We start from the raw sequence: 20,520 nt of genomic DNA, 5'->3' as shown, positions 1-20,520 counted from the left end.
GGAAGATGTAAGGGAGAGGTGTCCCTCCCCCAGAGGCTGTTTATGACCCTCTTCAGTCCACTCCCCACCCCCCACCGCCGCCCAGTGAGGTGCTGGCTCTGAAATTCCCAGCTGCAGAAAACTGAGACCTCCTTTCCCCATCCTTTAATCTATCAAGAAACAGAGATGGATGTGTGGTCTTTAATTTCTTTTACAATAATAAAAAAAATAGCCCCATGTCTCTTTGCCACTGTTGAGAGAGTGTTAGTCCTTCATCCTTGGATTGTTTTAGAGACAAGGACCTGAGTGTACCATTAGAGAACAATGCTAACTAAGGTAACCCCTTGGTTAATAGGAGAGCTTAGCACCCTAGGTATTCCTAGGAAAAACAGGCCTTTCTTAGGGAGCCGGCAAATAAACTTCAAGAAGTAATAGACAAGCTAAAATGCACCACAAAGAGAGTTTGAAGAGAACCATAGCATCGCTCTGGATGTCACCTTGCAGGACTGACTGATCTAGATTACATGAGCAACCCCGGCTCTAAAGCCACCACCCAAACCACTGCCCTGCTAGAAGCTCACTATGAGAGCAGGGACCCTCAACTCATTATTCTTCCCAGTGCCTCGCATGCAGCCTGGCCCGTGATAAATGAAACTGGTTGGCAAAGAAGCAGAGTTCAGAGACAGAGTAGGATTGTGAGGTGTGAACAGGGTAAATCCATTTTCATTGGCTTTTTCCTTACAGATCCAATGAAGATGAACTTGAACTGATTGTAGCTCTAGTTTTCAAAATTCTTTAATTCTGGGCTCTATCTGAATTGGGAGAAGATGCAAGCAATGAAAGTGGCTGCTATAGTCTCAAAGAAATATATTTTGAAAAAATGACCTGCCCTTGAGCCCACCAACTTCCACTCCCCACTTCTAATTTCTTTCCTCTGGATTTAGAACTGTTCCCTTAGCAACGCTTGTTTCCATGGTTTCCTCCATGACAATGATCCCAAGCCCCTCCTCTCTTTTACCTCATGACAGCAATGGATGATGGGGATCCTCAATGTGGCCACTCCATGTTACCATGGTAACAATTAACTGAGCCTTAATTTATCTTTTGTGAAGAGGGCTAGGGAATATGAAGCTTTTGATTTGGAGGGGGAGGGTCCAGGTCTAGAGCTACCATTCTCATAAAGAAGAAGATAAGCTATTTGTCTTAATACTAGCCAGTAGGATTTAGTTCAAACATTTGTTCACCCCTCCTTTAAGCACAACTGAGTTCGAGGGAATTAGAGGGGTACAAGACATAGCTCCTAATATTGAAGGGCTTATAGTCTAGCACTAGGGCTCATGGTACTGCTGAACTCTGGCACAGATGGGGCCAATAAAGAATATGGCTCTTGATAGCACCGTGATGATCAGGCATCTATTCACTCCCAGTATCCTCTCCTGCCAAGAACCAAAAAAAGACTGACTGAAGTGGTCTGTACTCACATTAAGGCTTCTTCCAGGCTGTTATCAGAGAGTTTCTGTCCTGAAAGGGAAAGAACTTTGACTTCCCCTCTTTTTAGGGAAGTGGCGACCAATGCCAGCATCCCTGAGTAGGACTATTTGGTGCAGGAAAAAAGAGAAAAATAAACAGACCTGCCCATTGCCAATACAACAAAGGACTGCGATAATCCCCAGTTCCAGGATCACCACCACCTACCTGCAGCAAGTCTTCCTGGGAAGCGATGAGTCAGCTCTTACACTGAATTAGAGAGTCATTGTCTCCATCCATTCAGCTTTTCTATTTGTCGCTGAAAATTCAGGCCGAAAGCGCAGCTCTGAAGAATAAAAGTGGAAAAACAGACAAATAAAAATCAAAGTGGAGAGGACACCAAACACCAAACACAAAACACCAAAGCTGAGAGCTGAGCAGAGTGAATCCAAAAGCTGAGATATCCATTCTGCGTCACACGCAATGCAGCTCTTCCAACTTCTAGCTTTCCATCTTCATCTCCAAAAGTTTTCACCAAATCTCTAACAATGAGGACCAATTATCTACTTTTAGGGGAAATCACGAAATTCTCTGGACCCTCAGTGTGCTGGTAACAATAACCTGCACTGACTTGGAAAGATGATCGCAGTATCTCCTAAAATGAAGGGGAAAAAAAGCCATAGGACAATGTATAAGGCAGCTATGTTGAAGTAAGCTACGAATAGATAGGTAAAAAAAGTCATCCTTGCAAGTCAGTGCAATCTGGATTAGCCAAAGTCAATTCCAGATCCTGAGTCCAGGACTCTGAGTTCTATCCTTTGCTACTGGGTGGAACTAAGGCAGATTCAATCCTTCTGTGTACCCTGCTCACTCAGCTAGTCAGAAAAGGATAAATGGCATCCTCTTATTGGTTGACAAGGCAATACACACCAACCAATGAAAGAATGCTTCTTCCTTTCCAGCCAATAAGAGCTCAGTTATCTTCTTGAAAGGAAAGTAGACCCTTTGTCCATAAAGAAAATAAGCAGAAAGTGAATAATAATTAAAAAAAAAACAACTGTTGCTATGGAACGTTATTGATGTGATCAATGATAGCTGCCCCAGAGAATTCATAAAGGAAAGCACTTCTTTGGGAAGAAAAGTATAAAAAGCAGACCAGCTGTCTGGTCTGGTCTAAAGGGAAGTTTCTATAGTAACATGTGAGAGAAAAGCATTTTAAAGGCATTTTAATGTAAATATCCCCAAAACTATCAAGTCAGTTCACCGAGTGAATTTTTGACCTTTTAAACTTATGCTGAAATTATAATGATTAAAAAAATTTATATTAATAATAAATGAAGGAAATGGAGAGAAAAGAGCAGAACAAGAGGAGAAAAGAAAAGACATGTGTGTTTACTGGTTCAGGGCATCACAGATAAAGATATCATAGTTACTGCCTGAAAAGGAAATGTTCTCCATCCCCGTGCTGTCAAGTAATATCTCAGTTTAAGACAAAGTTCTTTTTGTTGTTGTTGTTGTTGTTTTTTGGGAAAGAGAAAGTTCATGGCTCTTAGACATATTTGAGATGAAATAATGCACAGAGCACAGGCTGTTCTGGTAACTTGCTAGCAGTTTCCTCTCAAATCATTCCAAGAATGTTACAGCTGCCTTTGGAAAATTTTGAATAAAATAATTTCCTACCCAGATGTTTCAAATGAACATAGGCAGGGCAAGGCTGACAGGTGAAAGTGGAGTCAATGTTTGTCAATCAAGGGAAACAGAAAAACTCAGAGGGTTAGAAGCTTTAGGTGCTGTATTTGCTAATTATGAAGGCAATGCTGGGGAGGAAGAAGAGAGGAAAATCTTGAGGAGTCAAATGAGAGTGATGCTAGTGTCCATTTGCTAAGGGAGACACGTTTCCCTCTACCTGTGCTTTCTATGTGGTCTATGGGGCAAGGTGAGAAGTGGGGTAATCCAGAATTCAGCCCCCTCTCCCCTGAGGGGAGTGGTTTAGTTGGGGAGGGATGACTATCAAACCAGGGAGAAAGCTTCTCTGTACAGTAGACACCCTTGGACAATTCCCTTGTCTCCCTCTTGTTCATCCATGAAGAGCAATTTTTTTTTTCTCATTTTAAGGGGGAAAAAGAGAGGGTGGGGATAGGAACTCAGCTCCTCCAGTATAAAGGACTAAATGAAAAATATAAAAGCCCAAATTGTAAATCCTGGAGAAATGAAGCCAGTGGGGTGGAGGGGGGAGGGGATGACTGTAGTGGTGGAAAGGTAAGTTGGTTTACTATGCGCCTTGACTTAAAAGAAAAACAAACAAACAAACAAAAAACAAACATCTTCCAGGATTTCCCCAGACGGAGCCTTACGTGGGATCGATGTGCCTCTCACCTAGCCCAGACAAGGCAGGGGCTCCCCAGGAGATACTTTAAATAATCAAGGTGCTTACGGATTATCAGTGGCCAAAGCCCCTCCACCCACCGTAACCAAGGCAACAGGAGGCAGGTGCTGCGACTGGTTGCCTGGTAACCATGCTAGTGCCCAAGTCAGGTCCGTTCTCTTCCTTCTCCACCTCCGTTAGCCCTTTTGTGATAGCGTCTCTCCCTCCGCGGTCTTTCCCCTTCTTGGCCAAACAATCATCTTTGCTCCTCATACAAAGGTCACTTTGGGCTCCTTTGGGTAAAAAAACGCGTACCTTGATGTTCTTTTTGGACAGATTTCATCCACGCTGGAGTGTTGAGACCTAGATAAAATGTGCTTCTTACCTCGGTTTCATTATCTTCTCCCTCCACCTCACTCTTTCCCTTCCACTCACTCCTATTAAGGCATACAGAGAGCGCGGGGAGGAAGGAAGGAAGGGAAAAAGGAAGGGGGAGAGAGCGAGAGGGAGCGCGCGGGAGCGCAGGATTGAAATGTGGCGATTTTTCACGGAACACCAGAGCCCGGGGCTCGCAGTAGATCCTCTGTCCCGCTTGCCCCTTTGCTCACCGCCTGCAATCGTGCCTCTGCTCCTCGCACCATTGCCTGCATTTGGCGCCAAGTTTTTCCACTGGTCTTGGCCAGGGCGAGAGAGAATGCTCTTCTAGAATTCCACACCTAAATCCCTGGAGAAATGAGGAAGATGAGTCCCGCTTTCTTCCGCGAACCTGTGTCACCTCCTGACCTCCTCCGCATGGGGTCTGAGGGGCCGCGAGCGCAAGTGGCGTGGGCTGGGAGGCCGAGCCGTGCGCAGGCACCGACCATGGGCACCCTAGGGCCGGGACACTGTCCAGCCTCTGGTGCTGAAGCTGGAGGCTCGGATTCTCTCGGGGAGGGGCTCCAGGGACCTTTAGCAGCCTGATTCTGAGCCGACTCCAAGCGAAGGAGAGGCGCTTGGTCCGCCGAGCGGAAAGGCTACACTGGGAAGTTACGGCATTAGACGCTCTCTTTCAGCAGATAGGGCTCCCCCAGGGCGCAATCCCCGGCGCCTCTGATTCCCCTCCCTGGAGTTATTTGCTGCAATTGCGGTGGGTAGGAAGAAAGGCCCTTTGCACTGGGGCGATTACCCAGTGGTCTCCTGGTACTTTTCACATTTTTTCCTGCTGCTCTGGGCTCTCTGGGTGCTGGCCGGCAGAGTCCCCCGACTCCTGGCGCTCAGATCTGGTGGCAGGCAAAGCAAGAGGAGAGGCTTGGAACGCGGAACCCAGCTGCTCTTCTGCATGCAACAAGTCAGCTGCATCTAGAATCAGGGGCGAGAAGCGCGGGAGGAGCGGCGGCAGCGGGCTTGGGGCGGCTGGGTTGCGAGATCCGGCTCCCACGAGGCTGCGGGGCCGTCTTTCTCCTACTGGGCGCGGGACCGCGCGAAACAAACTGCAAGCCGGGTTTCCGCGTCGCCCCGGGCGGGTACTGGAACGAGACGCCCCCACACCTCTAGCCCGCCCAGCATCCCCTAGGAACGCTCACCTGCTGGGCTCCGAAGTCGCCTTCCTTCCTCTTCATTTCGGCAAGGCACATTTGGCGGGTGCCAAGCCTGGCGGCTGGCTTCCCCGGCCCTCCAGAGCAGCCTCAGGCTTAGCTTCCCGAATATCAGCTCCAGTCGGCTGCTTCTCCAGTCCCGAGCCCTTGACCTGGAGGCGGGGACTGGACGGGGGACCTCGGCTGGGATTTTTACCTGGCATGAGTCGCCGCGGCTAGGGAGGAAGACCACTTGCTCTCCGTTTCTTTCTGGAAGAAAGACCCTCACCACCCAGCTGCCGGCACTTTGCTTCTCCCCAGGAGCCGCAGTGCAAGCAGAAGCGCAGTGCGGGGGAGGGGGTGGGGTTTGAGGAAGCTGTTTGTGAAGTGCCCCTTGAATACTTGCCTCTCTGAGGTCATCAGTCCTGTCCGGGTCCGTAGTCCTGGCATGGTCCGCCCGGTGCAAACACAGTCGCCGCGGCTGCCGGGCGAGGGGAGAACAGCTGCTTTAAAGCCGAGACCAACCCACGGGTGGCCTGTCAGGGCCACGGATGTTCATGACGTCATCCTGAAGGCGAGCGGAGAAAGCGAGTGGAGAGGGGGGAGCCGCGCTTCACATCAAATGTCCCCTGTGGCCATGGCAACAGCTTTGGGGGAGGGGGTGCCTGTCCGCGGGCCAGCAGCGGGCAGCCTGCTACTCCTGCCGGGGTCCAGCGCTCCTGTGGGTAGAGTCCAGCATTAGTGCTGAATCCAGTTGTGCCCTGACCAGAAGAGACACCAGAGCAAGTCCCGTCCCCTGCCCGGGCTGGTCATAGCGGGTGGGTGGCTGCCTGGTCCCAGAGAAGAGGCTGGGGGAGACTGCAGGCGCCTGAAGAGCAATTAGCAGAAATTTTCTTTTTCACAGGGCCATTTTCCTATTCTTCCACCACACTACCTGGGCAGGTCAGACCCGGTTCACCTGTCCGCTCACAGACGTGTTCTCACTCACTCTTGACCGACGCATGCTGGAGCAGAGCACACCCAGGCAGCGCCCACCAGGACCCACCCACCTGCCCGGGTCCTTGCCTGCATACAGGACAAACTGCGGCTTCAAAGCAGCCGTGAGAGCTTCAGAAAATGACAAACCCACTACCGATCCAGTGCGCATCTAGGGGGCGCAAACTGGTGACCAACGAACCAGAGGGGACACAAACATGTTTGTGAGGCTCCCACAGTATTTTAAAAATTTGAAGTACTTGTCAAAAAGATTGGAAGAGTTCACAGAGAAATCTGGGTTTTCCATCTCTCTCTCCCTCTCTCTAAAACAATATCCTAGTCATGGCCTTTCCATGTCTCTTGAATAGGGGCTGGCGTTCTGCATGCAGGGAGAAGCCCTGACCAGTGTACATAGGGCTGGGGTCGAAGCAAAAGTAGGCCCTCTTCCCCTTTTTGTCAATATCACCAAGCCCATTTATCATCAATCTTATCCTTTTACATTTTTTTCCTATAGTAAAGAGGAAAGTGTGGCCAAGAGCAGTGGCTCACGCCTGTAATCTGGGCACTTTGATAGGTGGAGGTGGGATGATCACTTGAGCCCAGGAATTCAAGACCAACCTAGGCAACACAGTGAGACCCCGTTTCAAAAAAAAAAAAAAGAAAAGGAGGAAAGCAAAATTGTTTTTTGTCTCCGGCTGGTTCCCTGCAGGCCCAACCCTGGACGGACAAAAAAATATCTGTGCTGCCCACATCAGCCAACACAGGCAGCAGGATATTTCCTCCTAGTCAGACTGGTGAGTTTTTGTTTTTTTGTTTTTTATTTTTCATTTTCATATTTCAAATTATGCAGGTATTTGAGAAACGTTTTAAAAAATCATATTTTTCATTTATCACTCAGGTATTTGATCACATGGAACTTTCTTTACATTTTTAAATGTAAGGAATAATATCTTATTCATAAATACATGGAAAAATAGAAGAAGAAAACATTTTAATTACTCTCAGACTCACCCATTATTATGTAAACATAACACTGTTTTGCATTTTCTGGTTGGCAGTCTGAATACAGCTGTAAAATACATTCTTGTGAATGCAACGAGCCAACCAACATACAAGTAAAAAGCACCACTAACAGGGACATATAGTTGTGTCTTATGCATACTCTCTCACACAGTCACATTTACCAGTTCATTCATTAAATGTGCATTTTGAATATTGTACATGCAACAATATGGAAGGGGGGTTATCTTTTTTTTTTTTTTTTTTTTTGAGACGAAGTCTTGCTCTGTCGCCCAGGCTGGAGTGCAGTGGTGCGATCTCGGCTCACTGCAAGCTCCGCCTCCCCGGTTCACCGGATTCTTCTGCCTCAGCCTTCCGGGTAGCTGGGACTACAGGCGCCCGCCACCACGCCCGGCTAATTTTTTGTATTTTTAGCATAGATAGAGTTTCACTGTGTTAGTCAGGATGGTCTCGATCTCCTGACTTCGTGATCCGCCCGCCTCGGCCTCCCAAAATTGCTGGGATTGCAGGCATGAGCCACTGCACACGGCCAGAAGTGGGGTATCTTCTTTTTCCATTAGCAGTAGACGTCCCCCTAAGGAAAAACAGGTTCTTATTTATATGCACTTGCTCTCTTAGCCAAGTGTCTGAAAAATTTTGGTTGAAAGCCAAGGTAACTTTGTACTAGATCAACTCCAAAACTTGGCCAACATGGATTGTTTTTAGCCTATTCAGAAAAATTAGGGCAGAGAAAAGATTCTGCATTTATCTCTTGGTGAAAATCTGTTTGGTCTTTGGCCTGATTGGCTCCTTAACACAGGACATTTTTCTTGCAACCGTTCCATTTGTGAATCTTAGAGCTCTAGGCCCTAGAGGGAGTGTAAGTAATACTATTAATGCTCCATTCACTATCTTTATAAAGCACTTTTAATTTTTCACTGAGTATTTTACATGATGTATCTCGCTTGATTCTAGAAGCTGACCATTTTATAGACAAAGAAGCAGAGCTCAGACTGTTTAATTCACCTTGAGTTCCCAGTGCTCCTTCTGCTGGAAAGACCCACTGTCTCCCTCATATGAGTCATCAAAATTATTTGGTAAATGGTTGCAGTGAGTCAAGATGGCGCCATTGTACTCCGGCCTGGGCAACAAGAGGGAAACTCTGTCTCAAATAAATAAATAAAATAATATTCAATACAGAAAATGCTAGATACATAAAGGTGTCCGTTGTCACATTGTTTAATATTTTTTAAAATGGAAGCAACATAATATCCAACAATAGGAGACTGGCACATCATCTGTTGAATGGATAGAATATTCTACCAACTCTAAAATTAATGTTTATGCTGAAACATGAGCCAAGAAAATACTCATAATGTTAAGGAAGGAAATTAGCAGAACATAGAACTGTCTTTACAGATATCATTAAAGTAAGGGCTTTAGAAAGCATACATATAGAAAAAATAGAACAGAAGTACATCAAAGTATGATAAAGTTTCTGTTAAAGAGATCACAGGTGGCTTTTAAATGTTTTCTTTTTATCATGTTTTCCAAATTTTCTGAAACATGATTAGGTAGTTTCTATAATTAAAATATAGTATGATACAAATATGGGAGTAGATGGTATTTATTAGGCATTTATTCCTTATCTGGCACTGTTCCAGATGGGCATAATCAGAGCAGGTGTGGAGCCTGGGTCTCAGACCTGTGCAGGTTGCTGCAGATCTTGCCTGGGGTATTAGGTGACCACGAGAGAGTTTGACGTTATCTGCAAAGAGCTGATAAGTGGCATTTGGTTTTTACTCAACTCAGATACATCATCAGTCCAGCTGCCCTTGTCCTCCTCCTCAATAAGCTTGCTTCTGTTCTTGGTATCTACTTTCTGGCCCCTTCCTTCCACACCTCAAATAATAATGAAAACAATAATACTATTTCTTTTACGTTTTTAATAGTACTTCACATTTTTCAATGCTCTCCAACACAATGTTTTACATAACTTTATAGCAACTACTACCAAAAACCCCACTTAAATTTAATTATCACAACTCTGTGAGATAGGTGTTATTTTCTCCAGGTTTGTTTATTCTGTAGGTGCTGTGCCAGAAGCCACACAGCTGATAAGTGGTGGATCCATCTTGAATTTGACTTCCAGACACTCCCTTTTCATAGGACAGTGGGAGTTTAATCATGGATAACAATTCTTCTTCGGATTATAACTTAATTGGAGGACAGATTGGCAGCTCAGTTGACCTTACTGCCATCACCATTAGCCAAATAAAGATAAACCTGGATACTGCCAGTTTCGTCAATATTCTCATGCATTCATTTCTTGGAATTGACAAACCATGGACCAGAGGTCAAAAGATTCTGTGAGGGTCAGGCATCTTGGAGACATTAGTGAGTTTCTAGATGGGTTGACATTTTAGAATGAAATTTTCTGGAAAGGAGATTGGATTACAGGTGCTAAAAGACTTGCTTGCTATGGATGGCTAAGGAGGCATCTGTCTTGTGCCAACAACCACACACCTCAAATGTGGAATTAGAGAACAGTGTAGTGAATGAAGTCATCACACTCACTTCCCACACATGTCGGGCATTCTAAGAAACTTTGGATCTCTTGTCTTTCATCCCAATTGTGTAGCAAATATTTCTAAACCTTTGCCAGATTACCAAGAGAGCTTTAAAATTTAATTTCAAGGACTAACCAAGCACCTGATGGATTTTGTTACATCTGAAGACCAGAGAAGGCTGTTCTTTAAAAAGAAAACATAATTTTGGCAATAGTGAATATACAGTGACACCAGTTCAGAAAGAAGTTCTTTTAGAATTTTGACTCTACTTACCTCTAGGAAATTAAAATTCAATAATAGAGAATTATAAATATCTTTGGTTCTTGGTTCCTGGGATACTTTTAACGGCCAAAGCAACCCGGGCAATTCTAAAAGTGACACAGAGCTATTCTTTTTTTTTTTTTTTGAGATGGAGTCTAGCCCTGTCGCCCAGGCTGGAGTGCAGTGGTGCGATCTCGGCTCACTGCCAGCTCCGCCTCCCAGGTTCATGCCATTCTCCTGCCTCAGCCTCCCGAATAGCTGGGACTACAGGTGCCCATCACCACGCCCGGCTAATTTTTTTTGTATTTTTAGTAAAGAAGGGATTTCACCGTGTTAGCCAGGATGGTCTTGATCTCCTGACCTCATGATCCGCCAGCCTTGGCCTCCCAAAGTGCTGGGATTACAGGCGTGAGCCACCGCCTCCGGCCAAGCTATTCTTAAATAATATAATCATCTTAAGAAATGATAAATTCATAATTTGCTCCAACTGTGAAAAACTGTGCACATTAGGTGATCAGGAGATATTTTAAAGTCTCTCTTAAAATTTTCTATTGAAAGTAGAGAATTCCCCTTCTAAGTGATCAGGAGATTTTTTTTCTGGGGTGGGATGGGGGGAGGGTCTCGCTACATTGCCCAGGCTGGAGTGCAGTGGCTATTCACAGGTTTGATCATAGTGTACTACAGTCCAGAACTCCTGGGCTCAAGTGATCCTTCTGCCTGAGCCTCCCAAGTAGCTGTGATTACAGGCACATACCACTGTGCTTGGCACCTGATAAGGAGATTCTTTTTTTTTTTTTTTTTCCCTGAGACAGGGTCTCACTCTGTCACCCAGGCTGGAATGCAGTGGAACAATCATTGCCCACTGCAGTTTCAACCCCCAGGGCTCAAGTTATCCTCCCACCTCAGCCTCCAGCATAGCTGGGACCACAGGCATGTGCCTCTATGCCTGGCTCATTTTAAATTTTTTTGCAGAGAGGAAGGGGCAGTCTCCCTATGTTGTCTAGGCTGGTCTTGAACTCTTGAGCTCAAGTGACCCTCCTGCCTCAACCTTCCAAAGTGCTGGAATTTCAGGTGGTGAGCCACTATACCCAGCCTAGGGGATTTGTGTGTGTGTGTGAGATGGAGGAGTCTTGCCCTGTCGCCCAGGCTGGAGTGCTGTGGCGAGATCTCGGCTCGCTGCAACCTCCGCCTCCAGGGTTCAAGTGATTCTCCTGCCTCAGCCTCCGGAGTAGCTGGGACTACAGGCCCGTGCCACCATGCCCAGCTAATTTTTTGTATTTTTAGTAGAGATGGGGTTTCACCATGTTAGCCAGGATGGTCCTGGTCTCCTGACCTCGTGATCCCCCCACCTCGGCCTCCCACAGTACCGGGATTACAGGTGTGAGCCACCGCGCCCGGCCGCCTAGGGGATTTTTAAAGTTAAAAAGGAGGTGATTATATGTTTGTAGACCCATGTTTATATACCACCATTCACAATAGCCAAAAGATGGAGGCCAGGCACGACAGCTCACACCTCTAATCCCAGCACTTTGGGAGGCCAAGGCAGGCAGATTGCTTGAGCCCAGGAGTTTGAGACCAGCCTGGGCAACATGGAGAAACCCTGCCTCTACCAAAAAAATATAAAAATTAGCTGGGCATGGTGGGATGTGCCTGTAGTCCCAGCTACTTAGGAGGCTGAGGTGGGAGGATCACTTGCATCTAGGAGGCAGAGGTTGCAGTGAGCCAAGATCATGTCACTGTGCTCCAGCCTGGGCAACAGAGTGAGACCCTGCCAAAATATAAATAAATAAATAAATAAATAGAAAGAAGGGAGGAAAGAAAGAGAGGGAGGGAAAGAAAGAAAGAAAGAAAGAAAGAAAGAAAGAAAGAAAGAAAGAAAGAAAGAAAAAAGAGGGCAGCAGCTCAAGTGTCTACTGATGGCTGAACGAATAAGCAAAACGTGGTATGCATATATAATGAAATATTATTCAGCTTATAAAGGAAGGAAATTCTGACACAGGCAAAAATAAGAATGAACATTGTCGACATTATGCTAAGTGAAATAAGGCAGTCACAAAAAGAAAAATGCCGTATGATTCCAGTCTTATGAGATATCGAGTATCTCATTTAATATTTCCTAATAAGAAACAATAGATGAATTGTTACTGTTTTTCACTAACTAAAATTAAGATCAAGATGACATCTTCAAAATGCCGCTGTGAAATGTCAGCACAGAACTCCATACCTAATTAAACTACTATTCAGAGTGAATTTGAAATATAGACTATTTTAAACGACCTAAAACTATAGAAAGTTCAACACTCTTTTTCATTGTAAAACACAAAAGGATGGGCTTTGATAGCAATGAAATTGAACTCAAAAGGAAATAATGAGATGAAAGGAGCAACAGTGAAAATAGAAATGGGAAAATATGTTGATAAATCCAAAGAGCACCGACTATAAAATACAATAATACCAATGTCTAATTTGGAAGATGGAGTCAAAAATGAGACAATAAATATCAGTACGTTTTGGTGAACCAATATTGTATAGACCACATTGAAAATAGCTTGTAGAGCTTCAGTTCTAAATTTTGTTTGTTTTATTCCAGTATGTTTTACAAATATTAACTTTATATTGTGCCTAATCAGGTGCACCTGTTAATATGCTAATAAAACAGCTGAAATGATAAAAATTATGAGTTTAACTTCCAAATTAGTAGAGAAAAAGAATGAAGAAAATGAGATTAGTCAAGTAGAAGGTTGGAAAGGAAAAAGAAAAGAAGAAGAAAAACCCCAAGGTAAATAGAAAACAATAAATGCAATGGCGGAAATAATTTTAATATTACTAATCATAATAAATTTAAGTGTACAAAAGACAGAGATTTTTAGACATTTAAAAATTCAGCTATACCCCAGTTGTGAAAGATATACATAATCAAATGGACACAGACCTTGAACGTCAAGAGTTAAGAAAAAATATTCTAGGCCGGGCGCGGTGGCTCACGCTTGTAATCCCAGCACTTTGGGAGGCCGAGGCGGGCAGATCACGAGGTCAGGAAATCGAGACCACGGTGAAACCCCGTCTCTACTAAAAATACAAAAAATTAGCCAGGCATGGTGGCGGGCGCCTGTAGTCCCAGCTACTCGGAGAGGCTGAGGCAGGAGAATGGCGTGAACCTGGGAGGAGGAGCTTGCAGTGAGCCGAGATTGCGCCACTGCACTCCAGCCTGGGCGACAGAGCCAGACTTCGTCTCAAAAAAAAAAAAAAAAAAAAAAAAGAAAAAATATTCTAGACAATACTACCCCAAACCAACCTTGTATAACAGCTAATGTAGAATTTGAAGTGAAAAGCGTTAAATAGGAACATGTTATAATGATATTAATGATAAAGTGAGTAATTGGCCAGGAAGGTATAACGATTCTGAGCCTGAATACATCGAACGACACAGCATCAAAATGTAAAAAACAAGGCTCGGTGCAATGCCTTGTACCTGTAATTCCAACACTTTGGAAGGTTGAGGTGGGAGGATTGCTTGAGACCAGGAATTCAAAACCAGCCTGGGCAACATAGTGAGAACCCATCTCTACCAAAAAAAAAAAAAAAAAAGAAAAGAAAAAGAAAAAGAAAAAAAGGCAGTTTGTATAGAGAAATAAGCCAAAACTAACCAGAACTACCTACAATTAATTATATTGAGATATTTTAGTACACCTGTATCAGAAACTGATGGATGAAGCATTAAGATATTTTGAGTGTCTGTATGAATACAGACAATTTTAACTATACAATCAGTAAATTGATTCCCCATCCCTCTATTTGTGTGTGTATGTGTGTGCATCTGCACTCAACAAATAAAGAAGGCATATCCTTTTCAGGCACACGTGAATATTTGTAAAAATTGTTAAATACTACCTCATAAAGAAAATCTCAAAAAATACTGAAGAATCAATATCATTTAGATAAAATCAGAAATCAATATTAAAAGCAGAACTCCAGACTGAAAATATAAGCAAAGGTACATCAGTGTTGTGTGGGAAACAAAAAAATAAAAATTAAATTAAAAATATAACCAAAGGAACCCATATATTTGAAAGCTAAAATACAAACCACAAATAAAACAAAGAAATGACTAAGGAAAAACTAACAGACAAAATAAAACCCCACCTTTCTAAATACTTCAGAATAAAACAAAATTCAAAATGGAAATGTAAAAATAGTACAAACTAAAAAACAATGAAAACGCTATTTACCCAAACTTGTAGAATACAGCAAAAATAGTACTTTGAGATAAATCTGTAGTGTTAAATGTATATATTAGAAAAGAAGAAAGACTTTAAGTAAGTACAAAGCTAATCATTCAGTTAATTTCTAAAAAGAAAACATAAACTCCAAGAAAGTAGAAAAGAAGATATAATAATGTTAGCAATAAAGATTAACAAAATAGAAAACAAAGAGCTAACAAAGGCCAGAGGCACAGTGGCTCACACCTGTAATCCCAGCACTTTGGGAGGCCTAGAAGGGAGGACTGCTTGAGGCCAGGAGTTCAAGACCAGCCTGGGGAACATAGTGAGAACCACTCCCCCACCCAATCTCTGAAAAAAGGAAGGGCAGGGCAGGGCAGGGCAGGGCAGGGCAGGGCAGGGCAGGGGAAAGGGAAGGGAAGGCAGAAAGAAAGAAAGAGTTGCACTATCTCAGCTCACTGCAACCTCCGCCTCCCGGGTTCAAGCAATCTTTCCACCTTAGCCTCCCGAGTAGCTGGGACTGCAGGTGCAGGCCACCACACCAGGCTAATTTTTAGTAGAGATGGGGTTTCTCCATGTTGTCAAGGCTCGTCTTGAACTGCTGGGCTCAAGCAATCTGCCCGCCTCGACTTCCCAAAGTGTTGGAATTATAGGCGTGAGCCACTGCACCTGGCAGATATACAAAAGCTTAATAGACCTATAACAATTAAATTGGTAAATCTTAATAAAAGTGTAGCACACTCTGCCCTAAAACACACAAATCGTCGTTTCAGATTGTTTTATACACAAATTCTACCATAACTTTGAGGAACAGATTATCTTTATGTTACAACGCAAAAAAAAAAAAAAAAAAAAAAAGAAAAAGAAAAAAGAAAGAAACAGTAACAATAAACCACAACAAATACTGGAAAGAAATGTATAGGCCAATCTATTTATAAACACAAATGTAAATAATCCTAAATAAATTTTTAGTAAGCTAAATTCACATAATAAGCAAATAAGTCTTATCCTAGGATTCTAAGAATTTTTAACATTTAGAAATCTATTCAGCCGGGCATGGTGGCTCACGCCTGTAATCCCAGCAGTTTGGGAGGTCTAGGCAGGTGGATCACCTGAGGTCAGGAGTTCGAGACCAGCCTGACCAACATGGAGAAACCCCCATCTCTACTAAAAACACAAAAACTAGCCAGGCGTGGTGGCGGGTACTGGGTCCTGGGTAGCTGTAATCCCGGCTACTCGGGAGGCCTAGGCAGGAGAATTGCTTGAACCCGGGAGGCAGAGGTTGCGGTGAGCCGAGATCATGCCATTGCACTCCAGTCTAGTCAACAAGAGCGAAACTCCATATCAAAAAAAAAAAAGAAAAAGAAAAAGTAAAAAGAAATATATTCATGTAAATTAGCTTGACTTTAATAGATTAAAAGAAAAAATAAAAGCACTAAATAAATCTAGAAAGCATTTGCTAAGATTCAATATTGATTTAAGATAAAACCTTTAGCCAATCTGGAATGAAAGGAAATTGCCTCTCCTTAATAAAGGATATCTATTCACAGTTAGTATCACACTTAACATTGGAATATGAGAAACATTCTCTTTGAAGTCAGGAATGTGACTGTAATCAACATGCTACTAGATGTGACCATGAAGATATCAAGTTGTCATTTCAGATAATGTGCTTTTACTAGAAAATGTAAGAAAACCTACAGATAAATGCTATAAGGTAATAAGTTTTTTTGACAATATCCGTGTTCAAAAATCAATAGCATAATTGAGAAAATCAATGACACTGAAATTAAGTCTTTTAGTTAGATTGATCAAGAAAAAAAGAGAAGATTCAAATGACTTAAGAATCAGGAGTGAAAGAGGAAACATTACTACCAATCCTACAAAGTAAATAACATTATAGGAGAATATGAATATGAATAATCGAACACTGACAGATAACCTACATACAATTGGCAGATTCCTAGAAACAGAAAAATTACTGAAACTGACTCAAGAAGAAATAGAAAATCTGAACAGATCATAACAAGTAAAGAGATTGAATCAGTAATCAAAAAACTTCCCACAAAGAAATGCACAGGGCCAGATGTTTTCGCTGTTGCATTGTACCAAACATTTCAAAAAGAATTAACACTAATCTTTCATGAACTCTTCCAAAAAATAAAACAGTAGGAAACATTTCCAAACTCTTTCTCTGAGTTGAGTATTATTACCCTGATATCAAAACCAGACAAAGATATCACAAGAGGAGAAGACTACAGACCAACAGCCTTTATGAATATAAATGCAAAAGTCCTTACTGAAATATTAGAAAACTAAATCCATAAATACATCAAAAGGATTATACACCATGATCAAAAGCGATTTATCCCAGGAATGAAAGGTTGTTTTAAAATCTAGAAATCAATCAAAATAACACTTCATATTAATAGAATAAATGACAAAATCCAGATAATTAACTCAATCCAGACAAGAAACAGCTTTTGACAAAATCTAACACCTTTTCATGATAAAAACACTCAATAGGCAGGAAATGGTGACCCACATCTGTAATCCTAGCACTTTGGGAGGGTGAGGTGGGAGTATTGCTTGAGCCCAGGAGTTAAAAGACCAGCCTGGGCAATATGACGAGATCCCGCCTCTATAAAAAATTTAAAAAATTAGCCATGTGTGGTGGCACATGCCTGTGGTTCCAGCAACTCTGGAAGCTGAGGCAGGGGGATTTTTTGAGCCCAGGAGGTCCAGGCTGCAATGAACCATGCTTACACCACTGCACTCCAGCCTGGGTGACAGAGTCAGACCTTGTCTCGAGAAAAAAGAAAGAAAAGAAAAAGAAAAAAAAAAAAACCCTCAACAATGTAGGAATAGAAAGGTACTTCCTCAACCTGATAAAAGGCATCTACAAAAAATCCATAACTAACAACATATTTCAAATGGTGAAAGGAAAAGTTTCCCCTTAGATCAGGAACAAGAAGAGAATGTACATTCTCATCACTTCAATTCAATACTGTAGTGGAGGTTCTATCTGGGGTTGTTAGTCAAGGAAAAGAAATAAAAGGATTTGAAAGGAAGAAGTAAAATTTCTCTGTTTGCAGATGACATGGTTTTGTATATAGAAAATACCAAGGAATCCACAAAAGAGACTATTGGGGCTAATAAATTCAGCAAGTTTGCAGGACATATAAAATATACAAATCAGTTCTAGTTCTATACACTAGCAATGGATAATCTGAAAGTGAAGTCGAGAAAACAATTCCATTTGTAACAGCATCAAAAAGAATAAAATACTTAGGAATAAATTTAATGAAAGCAGTGCATGCAAGACTTGTACATTGAAAACCGCGAAGCATTGCTGAAATAAATTCTTTTTTCCTGTTAGATGTCGTTAGTGTCTCAGCAAAAGATCTAAATAAATGGAAACATATCCCATTTTCATGTATTGGCAAACTTATTGCTAAGATGACAGTACTCCCTAGACTGACATATAGAGTGGGTACAATCCTAAATCCCAACACGATATCAAAATTCCTGCTGCTTCTTGTTTCATTGTTGCACAAATTGACATGCTGGTCCTAAAATTCATACAGAAATGCAAGAGACCCAGAGTAGCCAAAACGCTATCTAAAATGAAAAATAAAGTTGAAGGACTCAAACTTCATAATTTCGAAACTTAATGCAAAACTAGAATAATCAAGACTGTGTGGTACTGGCAGGAGGGCAAACATATAGATCAACAGGAAAGTAGTCACCTCTGGCAGGGAAGGGAAGAAATGGGATAGTGACAACTGTATTTGTATTGTTTTATTTTATTTTTTTACATTTATTTATTTATTTATTTTGAGATAGAGTCTCACTCCGTCACCCAGGCTGGAGTGCAGTGGCACGATCTCAGCTCACTGCAACCTCCGCCTCCCAGATTCAAGCAATTCTCCTGCTTCAGCCTCCTGAGTAGCTGGGATTACAGGCACGCACCACAACACCCGGCTAATTTTTGTATTTTTAGTAGAGATAGTGTTTCTTCATGTTGGCCAGGCTGGTCTCGAATTCCTGACCTCGAGTGATCCGCCCACCTCAGCCTCCAAAGGGCTGGGATTACAGATGTGAACTACTGCACCTGGACTGACAACTGTATTTGTATTGTTTTATCTTTTGCTAAAAAGCATCTGAAGCAAATACATTAATAGTTGTTAAAACTGAGAAGCAGACATGTGGCTCTCTTTTCATATTTTCTGTATTTTATATATCTTTGAAATATTTAATAATTTATTCTAAAAAGTGAATACAAACTTTGTTTTGTTTGACAGCAGAAATTGATGTTGATACTGGGGAGTGCTTTAACCTCTGTCGCGTAGGTTCTCCTTACTCAAAGGGGAATGGTGACCCTTCTTTTTCTATTTGATAGGGTTTTGGTGAGAATCAAATACACTCATACACAAGAGAGCACTTTGCAAACTATAAATTCTTCTTAATGCATGATACTTTTGTTATCACGTAAAATGAAATGGCAAAAAAAAATGAGCTAAGAACAGATCAATCTGAGATTTACAACTACAGCTCACACTAATTTTAAATTAGGTTATAGATAAAGAAAAGGTACTCAATTTCCCCTTCATATTTCCCCAGTGTGTTCTAATCTAAACCATGCAGATAAAGGCCACTTGCCCAGGAAGGGGGAGCAAGAAGTTCCTGGTTTCACCATGAAGATAAATCACTGTTTTGGCAGTCTACCATACTGTCCATCAGACTAGCCTTTCACAGGAAAATGCCAGCAGCAGCAACTGAAAGCAGCTTGTAGGAGTCATCAGTTAGTCACCGAAGCAAATCATTTTAGAGAAGATAAAGACGAGCTCTTGACATTCCTGGGACAAGAAGACCTGCCCTGTGAGACTCGCTTGTGAGCGGCTCAGCTTCTCCTACCCTGAGGAGGTAATTGATGAGTTAATTAATATGCACAGGAGATGCAGCACTGTCAAAAGAAGACAGACTGCTTCTGGTCCTCACTATCATTACTAAGATGATCTCAGCCTTTCAACTTGACTGGGAGAAACCAATTTCCTGGGGGAAATCTCAATAAAATTGTTTTCCTATCATCAGGTGGAAATCTTGTTAAGTGCTCTGAGGACCCTTGGTTTTATGGTTTGTTTTTTCAGCCCCCAGCAGCCTTGGCTAGGATTTCATTCTAAAATAACATTTCCTCTCTGTAAAAAATGTCTTGTTGCTCCAGGCTCTGGGGCTCAGTGACCCTCATGAGTTTTTGACTGCAGGAGGCCAAGGGGTGAACTGGAGGTTTGCAATTTACGTCAAATATGCACACAGGGACACACAGTTTGATCTGTCCCTTCTGCTTCCTCTTTTTTCCTATATTACTGTCTTAGAAGATGAGATGATGACTCCTGCTGTGACTATCCTGACAGGACCCCCATTCAACAATTCAGAATTAGCAGTAGATGTACAGTAAATTTGTTTTTTTCCTTTTAAATAGACTTTTTTTTTTTCTTGGAACAGTTTTAGGTTCACAGCAAACTTGAGCAGAAAGTAGAGTTTCCATTACACTCCCTACTCCAACACATGCACAGCCTTCCCCCATTGTCAACATCCTACACCAGAGTGATACATTTGTTACATTGATGAACCTACATGAACACATTATCACCCAAAGTCCATAGTTAGCATTAGGGTTCACTCTTGATATTATACATTTTATGGATTTGGACAAATGTATAATGACATGTATCCACCATCATAGTACCCTACAGAGTAGTTTCTTGGCCTTAAAAATCTGTACTCCACCTATTCATCCCGCCTCCCTTCCTAACTCCTGGCAACCACAGATCTTTTTGCTGTCTTCCTATTTTTGCTTTTTCTAGAATGTCATACGGTTGGAATCTTACAATAGGCTACATACAAAGGCTACAGCCTTTCCAGATTGGCTTCTTTCACTTAGTAAAACACATTTAAAGTTTCTCTGTGTCTTTTCATAGCTTGATATCTCACTTCTTAGCACCTGATTATTTGATGCAAAATAATATTCCCTTGTCTGGATCTACCACAGTTTATTTATCCTTTCACCTACTGAAGGACATCTTGATTGCTTCCAAGTTTTGACGATTATGAATAAAGCTGCTATAAAC

The 20,520-nt window shown here is 42.3% G+C and overlaps 2 protein-coding genes across 4 annotated transcripts in view; one reads left to right on the top strand and one right to left on the bottom strand.

Annotated features, from left to right (window-relative positions):
- The window catches only part of AEN (apoptosis enhancing nuclease), a 27,257-nt gene extending 21,806 nt beyond the window's left edge, over positions 1 to 5,451 (bottom strand). The window contains exons 1-5 of one of the 3 annotated variants that reach the window (XM_030814970.1): positions 5,374 to 5,451; positions 4,197 to 5,070; positions 3,913 to 4,104; positions 1,675 to 1,792; positions 1,461 to 1,573 (exon numbers count right to left, since the gene is read on the bottom strand). In XM_030814970.1, coding sequence (XP_030670830.1) covers positions 1,461 to 1,561 — 101 coding nt within the window. In that variant the 5' untranslated portion in view covers positions 1,562 to 1,573; positions 1,675 to 1,792; positions 3,913 to 4,104; positions 4,197 to 5,070; positions 5,374 to 5,451. Of the gene's footprint in view, positions 1 to 1,460; positions 1,574 to 1,674; positions 1,793 to 3,912; positions 5,071 to 5,373 lie in introns of all 3 variants that reach the window. The other 2 variants (XM_030814971.1, XM_030814969.1) reach the window with 2 other exon arrangements.
- LOC101177031 lies at positions 4,544 to 20,520 on the top strand. Its single transcript, XM_030815131.1, has 4 exons — positions 4,544 to 4,630; positions 5,364 to 5,666; positions 7,049 to 7,133; positions 19,013 to 20,520. The coding sequence occupies exons 1-4, from the start codon at positions 4,544 to 4,546 to the stop codon at positions 19,135 to 19,137; spliced, it is 600 nt and encodes a 199-aa protein (XP_030670991.1). The 3' UTR covers positions 19,138 to 20,520.

This window comes from Nomascus leucogenys, chromosome 6, assembly GCF_006542625.1.
Source record: "Nomascus leucogenys isolate Asia chromosome 6, Asia_NLE_v1, whole genome shotgun sequence".
Lineage (NCBI taxonomy): Eukaryota > Metazoa > Chordata > Mammalia > Primates > Hylobatidae > Nomascus > Nomascus leucogenys.
This window is presented reverse-complemented; position numbering and strand designations above follow the sequence as displayed.